At 36.9% G+C, this 12,522-nt stretch overlaps 1 protein-coding gene across 1 annotated transcript in view; it reads left to right on the top strand.

The window, feature by feature from the left end:
- Window positions 1-12,522, top strand: part of PDCL2 (phosducin like 2) — a 48,746-nt gene that overhangs the window by 23,908 nt on the left and 12,316 nt on the right. The window contains exon 4 of the mRNA XM_067736060.1: window positions 11,302-11,445. Coding sequence (XP_067592161.1) covers window positions 11,302-11,445 — 144 coding nt within the window. The remainder of the gene's footprint in view (window positions 1-11,301; window positions 11,446-12,522) is intronic.

The raw sequence follows: 12,522 nt of genomic DNA, 5'->3' as shown, positions 1-12,522 counted from the left end.
ATCAGGATTCTGTGATCTGATTGCAGATTGCTGCTCTGAATGCAGAGGTACAGACCCAGAGACTGGCATTCATTGTGTTAACCCTCACTGGCTCAAGTGGCTTCCAGGAGATTTTAAGGAGCCACTTCTGGTTTCTTTTTTTTTAACATTCAAAAACAACCATATATATGGGGGAATGTAGAAAGCCTTGGGAAAGTTGAAGGCTCAGAAAAGACCTGAGAAGACCTTATGCTTTCACCTGAGGCTGATCCTGGCACAGACACACCCAATGTAAAAACACAAAAACAAAAACATGGATTGTAAGAAGAATCTGATTTCTAGAGTTACCAATTGAGTAAAATATTCAGTTTTCAATAACACAAAAAAATCAGGTGTAAAAAGAAACAGGAAAGTATGGCCCAGACAAAGGAACAAAATAAATCAATACAAAATATACCTGAGGTAGCCAAAGTGTCAGACTTACTAGACAAAGACTTTAAGACAACTTAGTTAAAGGTGCTCAAAGAGCTAAAGGAAGACATGGACAAAGACAGGAGAACATAATATGAACAAAATGAGAATAACAATAAAGAGATTGGAATTATAAAAAGGAACCAAAAGGACATTCTGAAACTAAAAAGTACAATAATTGAATTGAAATATACACTAAAGGGCTTCAAAAGCAGATATGAACCAGCAGAAAATAGAGAAAATTTGAAGATAGGACGATTCAAAGTATTGAGTCTGAGAATAAAGAAGAGAGAACAGAGCCCTAACTGGCCTTGTGGTACACTACTATGTGAACTAGCATATATAATATGGGAGTCACAGCAGAGGAAAAGAGAAAGAAAGGGGCACAAATCATATTTGTAGAAATAATGGCTGAAAACTCCCCAAATTTGACAAAAGGCATAAATCTACAAATCCAGGGTGCTCAATGGACTCCAAGAAGGATAAACTCAGAGACCCACACAAAGACACATCCCTTAAAAAGACTATCAGCCAATTTCTCCTCAGAAATCTTAGAGGCTGCAACAGAAAAAAAAAAGCACCTGTCAGTCAAGAATTCCATATTTGGCAAAACTATGCTACAAGGATGAAGGAGAAATTAAGACATTCCTAGATAAAATCTAAGTGAGTTTGTTACTACAGCAAGTCCCCTACATATGAATGAGTTCCATTCTGAGAGCACACTCGTAAGTCTAATTTGTTCATAAGTCCAACAAAGCTAGCCTAGGTACCCAAATAATACAATTGGCTATATAGTACTGTACTGTAATAGGTTTATAAACCTTTCACACAAAACATAAAAAACAAACACAAAAAATAAAGAAAACATTTTTAATCTTAACCTTGGAAAGTACAGTAGTATAGTACAACAGCTGGCACTTCTTAGCAGTACCAGCTACATCACTGCTGCTTTTTCGCTTGTTTCTGGACATCCTGGGCTTGAAATAAAGATACTGTACTACTGTACTGTATACAGTACTGTACAGTAAAGTACCAAAAGTACAACCACTTGTAGAGGATGCATGCCTGTGACAATGTACACAAGACACATGAACTAACTTACGTGATTGGACATGCAAATGCACGTTCGCATCTTTTAAAGTTTGCAACTTGAAGGTTCGTATGTTGGGGACTTACTGTACTAGAATTCCCCTAAAAATTAGCTAAAGGAGTCTGTCAGCCTGAAATTAAAGGGCACTAGACCGTAACTCAAAACCATACGAAGAATAAATATCATAGGTAAAGGTAAGTGTATAGGTAAATATAAAAGCCAATATTACTGTATTTTTGGTTTTTAACTCCCTTTTTTCTATATGATTTAAAAGGCAAGTTTATAAAACAATAATTATAAATCAATGTTAATGGACACAGTATATAACAATGTAGTCTGTAACAATAATGAGATAAAGAGGGAGGGATGAAGATGTATAAGAGCAGAGTGTTTGTATGCTATTGAAGCTAAGTTGGCATTATTCACAGTAGGTTATTGTAAGATATTAATTTTAATCCTTAAGGTAATCACTAAGAAATAACTAAAACCATACAGAAAAGGAAAGAGAAAGGAAATCAAAATGGTATACCACAATACAAAAATACAAAAAGAAGCAATGATGGAAGAATTGAAGAACAAAAAGCATGTAAGATATAGAAATACAGAAAATAGCTAAATGGCAGAAGTAAGTCCTTCCTTTTCAGTAATTACTTTGTTGTGTCAGTCCCAGCCTATCAGTAGTGATGCTATTGGCTAGGAATGCCTGAGGCACTCACCTCCTGTATTACTCATAGCTGTGATTGGACTGGTTCCTGTGGTTTGTATTATGAGTGTAGGATGCACTTCAGCAAGAAACTTTGAGAGAACTTCGAGGAACAAGATTTATTCCTCAGAAATCCTGAAGAACACACAGCATGCCTGAGGGCCACTCAGCCAGGTCTGGTGGAGGGGTGGGAGTGGGACCTGGGTCTGTGCCTTTATTAGAGTCCATTGATGGGGTATCTAGGTTTCACGGGTTGTCTCTTTATTGGCTAATGTAGAGCATAAGAGCTGGAATTAGAGCACAGGAAGGGAGAAGAGAGGTCACTCAAGTGGTCAGTTATCTAGGTTACCCAGGGCTCTCTGAAAGAAAGACTTTCATGGGTGGGAGCAGCCTAATTCCTTATCTGGTTGTTTTGCTAGTAGCTGTGTCATACAGTTGGCAGTATGGTTTTCAAGATGGATGTCTTTTGAAATAGGTGCCTCAGTAATCAAAAGCTTAATGTCAGGCACTTACATTACATACTTTAAATGTACATGGATTTTAAATTAATCCAAGTAGTCTAAAATTAAATGCATAATGAATAAAAAGAAACACATCCAGATCCTGGAAACTAAGCAATCTTGAGAAAGAACAATGTTGGAAGACCAATACTTCCTGATTTCAAAACTTACTACAAAGCAACAGTAATCAAAACAGTGTTATAGTGACATAAGGATAGACATACAGACCAGAGGAATAGAATAGAGAGACCAGAAGGAAACTCTCTCATAAATAGTCAAATGATTTTTCAACACGGTGTCAAGAACATTCAATGGGGAAAGGAAAATCTTTTCAACCAAGGGTGCTAGGAAAACTGGATATCCACATGCATAAGAATAAAGTAGGACTCCTACCTCATATCATATATAAAGATTAACTCAAAATGGATCAAAGACCCAAATGTAAGAACTAAAACTATAAAACTGTTCAAACAAAACACAGGGGGAAATGTCCATGGCATTGGATTTGGAAATGATTTCTCAGATGACACCAAAAATAACAAAAGGCAACAAAAAGGAAAAAATAGATAAATTTGACTTCATGAAAATTTAAAATATTTGTGCATCAAAGGACACTATCAAGAAAGTGAAAAGACAACCCACAGAATGGGAGAAAATATTTGCAAATTAGATATATGATAAGGAATTACTAACAAGAATATATAAAGAACTCATAAAACTCAACAACAAAAAAACAAATAATTAAAAAACATGCAAAGGACTTGAATAGACATTTCTCCAAAGAAGGTATACAAATGGAAAATAAGCACGTGAAAAGATGCTTAATATCATTAGTTATTAAGCAAATGCAAATCAAAACCACAGTGAGTTTCCATTTCACTCCCACCAGGGTGGTTATAATAAAGAAAACAGAAAAATAACAAAAGTGTTGGTGAACAGGTGGAGAATTTTGAACCACCATACATTGCTGGTGGGAATGTAAAATGGTGCAGTCTGGAATTTCTTCAAATATTAAACATAGAATTACCATGATCCAGCAATTCCACTCCTAGATATGTACACCCAAGAGAATCAAAAACACAAAACGTGTACATGAATGTTCATAGCAGCAGCATTCACAGTAGCCAAAAAGTACAAAGAAACTTACTGTCCATCAACTGGTGAGTGGATAAACAAAATATGGTGTATTCATACGATGGAAAATTATTCAGCCATGTAAAGAAATGATGAACTGGTACATGCTACAACAGGACTGAACCTTGTAAATGTTATGCTAAGGAAAGAAGCCAGTGACAAAAGGTCACATTTTATATGATTCTACTTACATGAAATATTCAGAATAGGAAAATTTATAGAGACAGAAAGCAGATTATTAATTTCCAGGGCCTGGGATGGGGGGATAGGGAATAACTACAAATGGATATGGGGTTTCTTTTCGTACAGTAAAACTATTCTGGAACTAGATAGTGGTAATGGATGCACAGCTTTGCGACTATTTTAAAAATCACTGAGTTATACACTATAAATCGTTGAATTTTATTGTATATGAATTATGTTACAATTTAAAACTAAAGATTTTGGAGGAACTGGAATTCTCATAATATGATAACTTTGGGAAATAGTTTGGCAATTTCTTCTAAAGTTATATATGCATTTAACATATAACCTATCAGTTAAATTCCTGGATATTTACTTGAGAGAATTGAAGGTATATGTCAATACAAAGACTTGTACATGAATATTCATAATAGCCAGAAACTGGAAACAACCCAAAAGTCCTTCAACATGTTAAATGAATGCAAAGTGAATGAATAAACAAACTGTAGTGTGTTCATGAAAGGGAATACTACTCTGTAAGAAAGTAAGCAAACTACTGATACACACAAACTTTGGTGAAATTTGAAAACATTATATGGAATTAAAGAAGCCAGACACAGGAGAGTATCTGATACATGATCATATACATCATTTTTAAAATGAAAAAATAGTTTCCAAAATTGATACAATAAGAGAGAGAAAAGCGTAATTAAGAAGATAACCTGCTTCCTAAAATTTATTGTATAGCTGATTTTTCTCTACTTTTCAAGGCACAGATAATCCCTATGTTTTTATTAAGATGAAAAGCTTACTAATAAATTGCATATGACATTGTTACATTTATTGATAATATAATCTTACTGTCACAATCAGACAAGGCTAGTACAGACGGGAAATAATAGACTCATGGATCTTAAGTTGGTTAGTCAAAATAATCACCTAGCTTTACTACTAAAAATTTTGATTTCTTGTGTGAATTGATTTCATGATAATATAATAAGCAAAATTCAGACTGTGGGAAAGTTTGGACAAGCAATCTAGTTTCCTTCAACAAAGAAATTTCTAGGGGAAAAATAGATGGAAAAGAATCTATGTATTAAATGAGATTTAAGAGATATAATAACCACTCTTTAAATCTAATTTGGATTCCCATTTGCATAAACAAACTTTAAAAATGGGGCCAGAACTTAATGCTACTGAACTGTACACTTAAAAATGGTTAACATGGTAAATTTTATGTTATGGATATTTTGTAACAATTAAATAAAAATTTTAAGTGGATAAAATAGGATTATTTGAACAATATCTGAATATATTAAGGAATTACCATTGTTTTAGATATGATTATGCCATGTGAATTAAAAATTTTAAAGTATCCTCGTCTTTTAGAGATATATAATGAAATATTTACAGATGAAATGACATGATGTCTTATATTTGCTTGAAAATAGCCCTTGAAATGGGGAGTTAGTGGGGGTTGAGATGAAAGAGAATTGGCCATAGAAATTATTGATGGAAGATGCACACATCTGGGTCGCTTTACTACTGTAAGTGTTAATAACCATCCATAATATGAAGTTAAAAATACACGTTCCTGAGACCAGTACCAAGAGGTAATATTCAGTAACTTGGGGTTGAGTCTCAGGAATATGCCCATCTGTGGAACCTGCCATTCCCAGGTAATTCTCATGTGGGATGTCCACATGCCTCAACTTGATAAATACTGCTTTAGATTAATCTCACTTTCGAAACATAGATGCAAAAATCTTAAATGAAATATTAGCAAATAAAACAGAGTATTAAAATAATCATATATAGTGAATAATTAGGGTTTATTCAAGGAATGCAAGGATCGTTCAATAATCACAAATCTATTGATACAGTCACGTCAGCAGAATTTATTAAGATAATGCTAGCTGCTGTAACAAACAAGTGCAAAATCTTAGTGGTTTCACACAAGAAAGTTCCTCACTCACAGATGATGCATGTTTTACAAGCTTCTTCTGAGCAGCTCTTCTCCAGGTGATGACTAGGGACCTGGGCTCTTTTTTTTTTTTTTTAATTGGAGTATAATTGCTGTACAATGTTGTGTTACTTTCTGCTGTACAATGAAAAGAATCAGCTATATGTATACATATATCCCCTCCCCCTTGGACCTCCCTCCCACCCCCCCCCCCCACCCCATCCCACCCATCTAGGTCATCACAGAGCACAGAGCTGAGCTCTCTGGGCTCTACCGCAGGTTCCCACTAGCTATCTGTTTTACACATGGTAGTGTATTTATGTCAAACCTAATCTCCCAATTCATCCCACCATCCCCTTCCCCCACTGTGTCCACAAGTCCATTCTCTACGTCTGCGTCTCTATTCCTGCTCTGCCAATAAGTTCATCTGTACCATTTTTCTAGATTCCACATATATGTGTTAATATACGATATTTGTTTTTCTCTTTCTGACTTCACTCTATATGACAGACTCTAGGCCCATCCACGTCTCTACAAGTGACCCAATTTCGTTCCTTTTTATGACTGAGTAATATTCCATTGTATATATGTACCACATCTTCCTTATCCATTCATCTGTCGATGGACATTTAGATTGTTTCCATGTCCTGGCTAATGTAAATAGTGCTGCAATGAACATTTCATTAGGGGCTTCATCATCTCAGAATCCTTAACATCCAGGCTTGTGGACCAGGAAGACAGTATGAAAGATGGGATGGGACATTTCAGAGATAAGTCCTAGAAATGTACATATCATTTTCACACATGTTCCACTGGCCCTAATCTAACTGCCAAGGATGCTGGCAAATATAGTCTTTCTGTGAGTCCTGGAAGAGGAAGCTATACTGATGAACACCCAAACAGTCTCTGCCACAGAGATTAAAGAGATATTACACACAGAATTTCTTTCCCTTGCATATTCCACATCAGAAGTACAACTCTAATTCTGGTCACCAAATTCTAGTAGTATTTCAGTATCTCTGCTCTCACTTTGGATCTAAGGAAAAAGGAACCTGTAGCCTTTTAAAGTTTTACTTATTGTTAAGAAGAGAAAATTCTGTAGTAGTCTTGATAGTGCTGATTTAAAGCAAATCCCTCATTTAAAGCCAAAACAAAAGAGCAATGACAAAAGAAAACCTTTAAGACTTTTTTATAAAGCAGTTTTAGGTTCACAGCAAAATTGATGGAAGGTATAGATTTCTAATATACCTCCTGCCCCACACATAACATAACGTCCCCCATTGTCAATATTCCCCACCAGAGTGATATATTTGTTATAATTGATGAACCTGCATTGATACATCAGAATCACCTGAAGTCCATAATGTACATTACAGTTCATTCTTGGGTTTGGACAAATGTATGATGACATATATCCATCATTATGGTACCATTCACAGTATTTTCACTGCCCTAAAAATCCTCTGTGGTCTGCCTATTCATTCCTCTCCCTTGCCAACCCCTGATCTTTGTACTGTCTCCACTGTTCTGCCTTTTCCAGTCTGTCATATAGTTGGGATCATATAGTATGTAGCCTTCTTAGATTGGCTTCTTTCACTTAGTAATAAGCATTTAAGTTTTCTCCATGTCTTTCCATGGCTTGATAGCTCATTTCTTTTTAGCACTGAATAATATTTCATTATCTGGATGTACCACAGTTTATTTATCCATTCATCTACTGAAGGACATCTTAGTTGCTTTCAACTTCTGGCAATTATTTATTTGTTTATTTTTGGCTGCATTGGGTCTTCGTTGCTGTGCACGGGCTTTCTCTAGTTGCAGTGAGTGGGGGCTACTCTTCGTTGTGGTGCGCAGGCTTCTCATTGCGGTGGCTTCTCTTGTTGTGGAGCACGGGCTCTAGGCGCATGGGCTTCAGTAGTCATGGCACGCAGGCTCAGTAGTTGTGGCTTGCGGGCTCAGTAGTTGTGGCCTGCGGGCTCTAGAGCGCAGGCTCAGCAGCTGTGGCATACAGGCTTAGTTGCTCCGTGGCATGTGGGATCTTCCCAGAACAGGGATCAAACCCGTGTTCCCCCTGCATTGGCAGGTGGATTCTTAACCACTGCACCACCAGGGAAGTCCCCAACTTTTGGCAATTATGAGTAAAGTTGCTGTAAACATCCGTGTGCAGGTTTTTGTGTGGACATGTTTTCAACACCTCTGGGTAAATATCAAGGAGCTTGATAGCTGGATCAAATGATAAGAGTATGTTTAGTTTTGTAAAAAAAAAAAAAAAAAACGGCCACACTGTCTTCCAAAGTGCCTGTACCATTTTGCATTCCCATCAGCAACGAACGAGAGTTCCTGTTTCTCCAGTCCTCTCCAGCATTTGGTGTTATCAGTGTTCCAGATATTGGCCATTCTAATAGGTGTGTAGTGGCCTCTCATTGTTTTAATTTTGTTTTCCTGTTGACATAGATGTGGAGCATCCTTTCATATGCTTATTTATCATCTGTATATCTTCTTTGGTGAGGTGTCTGTTAAGACCTTTCGCCCATTTTTAAATCAGGTTGTTTTCTTATTGTGGAGTTTTTAGAGTTTTGTATATTTCAAATAACAGTCCAGTTCAGATACGACTTTTGCAAATATTTTCTCCCAGTCTCTGCTAAGGAGATAGGTTCCTAGAGACAACTGTTACAGGGGTTTTCTGATCACCAGAGTAGGGGATACTAGGGCACAATTGGAACGTTAGTTCCAGATTCCCCAGTTTCTGGATTGCAGCGGAGAAAGCTGTTCCCTTGGCAGACCAGTTTTGCAAAGTTGTTCGGGGAGTCTTCCTGGTAGCCCAGTCTGGAGCCTCCTCCTTCATCTTTCCATTAAGTTTGTAAAGCACTTAATTCCTCAGATTAAGCTTCTTGCTGCTTAAAATAGCTAAAGGGCTTTCTGTTTATGAGACTGAATCACAGCTGGTATGACTGTTAGGTGAAAAATGCAGGCCATTGAACACTCTGTCACTTCCTGATGGCAAAGCCAACCCAGGTTTTTATGTCTTTCCCTGCCCAATTCTGTTGACAGTAAAGAAAAATGAGGAGGAGAAGGTGGAAGAGTGGAGGAAGAAGAAAAGTAGTTGATAGCTGCACCATTAAGTAGGGCATAGTGCCATCATTGGAACAAAAACTTTTTGAAAATTCTGAAACATATTAAGCCAATGAGATCAAATTGAGGGACATTAATGATAGTGATGCCAAATACTCAATGCAAACAAAATAGGGCTCCCAAAAGCTCTCTGGAGTGACTGTCAGTTCTGAATATCTGGGCCAGTAGAAGGAAAATTGAAGACCTTCAGTTTGAAAACTGAGAGGGCCCTAGACTTGGATTACTGTTCTTGACATTCTCCTCTAGGCTTAATTTTGCTTGGATTACTTGTTATATAAAGTGAGTGGTCTTACTGGACATGTTTCTAATATGTGAAATAAGGACACAGTGTTTTAAAATAGACCCAGGATTTTGTATATATTCAGGTATGGTGAAGCCAACAGATCAGGAGATAATTATTATTATTATTATTATTCACAGGTCTCAAGAGTAGGGGGCATGCCCCACAATGCAGGGCCACACAGGGAAGCACCAGTTGGTCAAGAGGCAGGAGGAGGGAGAGGCTAAGATGGATATGAGCCTTTATGTAGTTTCTGTGGGAAAGACGAGCTAGGCAGGGTAAGCAGACTTAGGATTGGCTAGTTGGAAAAAATTTGGCAGGCTCTGGACCGTAGTGTCTATCTCTAATTGTCTGGTACCAAGCCCAGGGGATGATTTGGGCAGGGGGATAGTGGCTCAGCCCAGTAAAAGAGGTAGTTGAGGGACTGGGCTCTGGATTGGTTGGTTTGCATTTGAGGACTGTGCTTTCTGGTGAGTGTTTGCTGTCTTTGGGAACTAGCTAGCTCAGAGAGGGGCAGTCTCTCTAGGATCAGGAAGACCCCAGATGCCAGAGCTGAATCTAGTAAGTCCCCTACATACAAACCTTCAAGTTGAGAACTTTCAAAGATGCCAAAGTGCCCCTGTGTGCCAGCTGTTGTACTGCACTACTGTACTTTTCAAGGTACTGTACTGTAAGATCAAAAATGTTTTATTTTTTTGTGTTTGTTTTTTATGTATTATTTGTGTGAAAAGTATTATAAACTTATTACTGTACAGTACTATATAACCGATTGTGTTAGTTGGATACCTAGGCTAACTTTGTTGACTTACAAACAAATTGGATTTAATGAATGTGTTCTCAGAATGGAACTTGTTCATATGTAGAGGACTTACTGTACAGAAAACAAGAAAATATAGTTAATACACAGAGAAAGAAGGGGAGTAAATACTTCCAGGTACTTAGAGATACACAGTCAGTAACTTTTAACATACTTGCAGATATGTCAGAACCATTTGGATTTGCTTCATAAACTCAAGTATTCAACAGCTAAATCAAAGTATGTAAATTTTGAGATTTGTTTAACAAAGTTTTAAGGTTCTCTATAGATGAATAACTAGGTAACATTTATGAAACGCTCATGGTGTGCTAGACACTGCCCTAAGAAATTTACATGTTTACACTTAATCCCGAACAATCCCATGCAAGCAGATTTTAGTTTTGTTCACATTGGGGGAAACTGAAGCTTGGAAAGATTAAATAACTTGCCCAAGTCCACGCCACTAGTAAGTGGGAGCTGGCACTTAAAGCCAGTTCAGTCTGACCTTGGAGTCCATACTCAATCACTCTTTCTCTACCACCTCTCTACCTGCAATACATTTATAACAATTAATTGCATATATTCACAAAGGCTTTGAACTGAAAGTCAGCTTAGCATGACAGTTAAGAGCATGTCAATGGGGATAGTAATAGTGCTAACTTTGTAAAGTTTTTGCAAGGATTAAATTAGTTAACGCACTTAAAACAGCACCTAGCAACATAGTAAGCCCTCAATAAATGTTAGTTATTATGTATACTCTCCCTTTATTTAAGCCGTATATGAGAATTTGTTGACCCAATGTCTAAATAAACTCTCTATAGCTATGATTGACTTAGTCTTAAACAAAAATTAAGTCAGTAGCTAATTTCTTATACTTTACAATACCCATGATAAAGCAAATACCCGTATAAAAAGAGAAACTGACATTGTAAAGCCGTTAATAGTTACTCTTTAAAGTGTTTGGTATGTACTAGCATTACATTCATTGCTCTAAATTATTATTGTATATGGGGATGGCCTTAAGAATATAAAAATATTCTTATGTAATTTAATTTCTTTTTCTTAACTAGAGAAAAGCGGTTACAGGAATGGAAAGCTCTTAAGAAAAAACAAAAATTTGGGGAATTAAGAGAAATTTCTGGAAATCAGTATGTGAATGAAGTCACAAATGCAGAAAAGGATGTGTGGGTTATAATTCACCTATACAGATCAAGGTAATTACCATAGCTTTTTGCAAAAGGCTAATATACTAATTTTTAATATACGTATTTCTGGTTTTAATGTTGTATAAAGCATATAACAAAGATTAATCAAGAAAAATAAAGTAAATCAACCATACTTCAATTAAAAAAAGAAAAATATGGGCTTCCCTGGTGGCACAGTGGTTAAGAATCCGCCTGCCAGTGTGGGGGACACGGGTTCGAGCCCTGGTCCGGGAAGATCCCACATGCCGCGAAGCAACTAAGCCTGTGCGCCACAACTACTGAGCCTGCGTGCCACAACTACTGAAGCCCACGTGCCTAGAGCCCATGCTCCACAACAAGAGAAGCCACCGCAATGAGAAGCCCAGGCACCACAACGAAGAGTAGACCCCGCTCGCCACAACTAGAGAAAGCCCACGCGCAGCAACAAGGACCCAACACAGCCAAAAATAAATAAAGAAGAATATATGTGTAGAGTCATTGGCTTCAGGGATTAAATTAGGTATTTTAATATATTTTCATGTCTAATTTAAAGAACTTGTTATACTTCTTAGAAAAATAAGTACTCTTTGACAGTTAATTAAAAAAACTTATAGAAAATTTCAAACATACAGAAAAGTAAAAAGAATGATAAAATGAGCACCCTAAATACCAGCCAGGTAGATTCAACAATGAACATTTTGCCATATTTGTATCATTTTGTTTATATGTGTATGTGTGTGTATTTGTAGAACCATTTCAAAATAAATTACACGATGCTTTACTCTGAAGTACCTCAGCATGCATCTTCAAAATATAAGGGCATTTTTCTATATAACCATTTTCTTACCTAATACCCAGGCAGTCCTTACTCAAATTTCTCCAACTGACTTCAAAATCTTTCATAAATACATATATTTCTGAACAAGTGTCCAATCAAGGATCATGCAGTGCATTTAGATATATCAAGTCTCTTAAGTCTCTCTCTTTTTTTTTTTTGGCTGAGCCACATGGCTTGCAGGATCTTAGCTCCATGACCAGATATTGGGGCCACGGCAGAGAAAACACTGAGTCCTAACCCCTGGACTGCTAGGGAATTCAGCTCTTAAG

The sequence above is a fragment of the Pseudorca crassidens genome, chromosome 4 (assembly GCF_039906515.1).
Source record: "Pseudorca crassidens isolate mPseCra1 chromosome 4, mPseCra1.hap1, whole genome shotgun sequence".
Classification (NCBI taxonomy): Eukaryota; Metazoa; Chordata; class Mammalia; order Artiodactyla; family Delphinidae; genus Pseudorca; species Pseudorca crassidens.
This window is presented reverse-complemented; position numbering and strand designations above follow the sequence as displayed.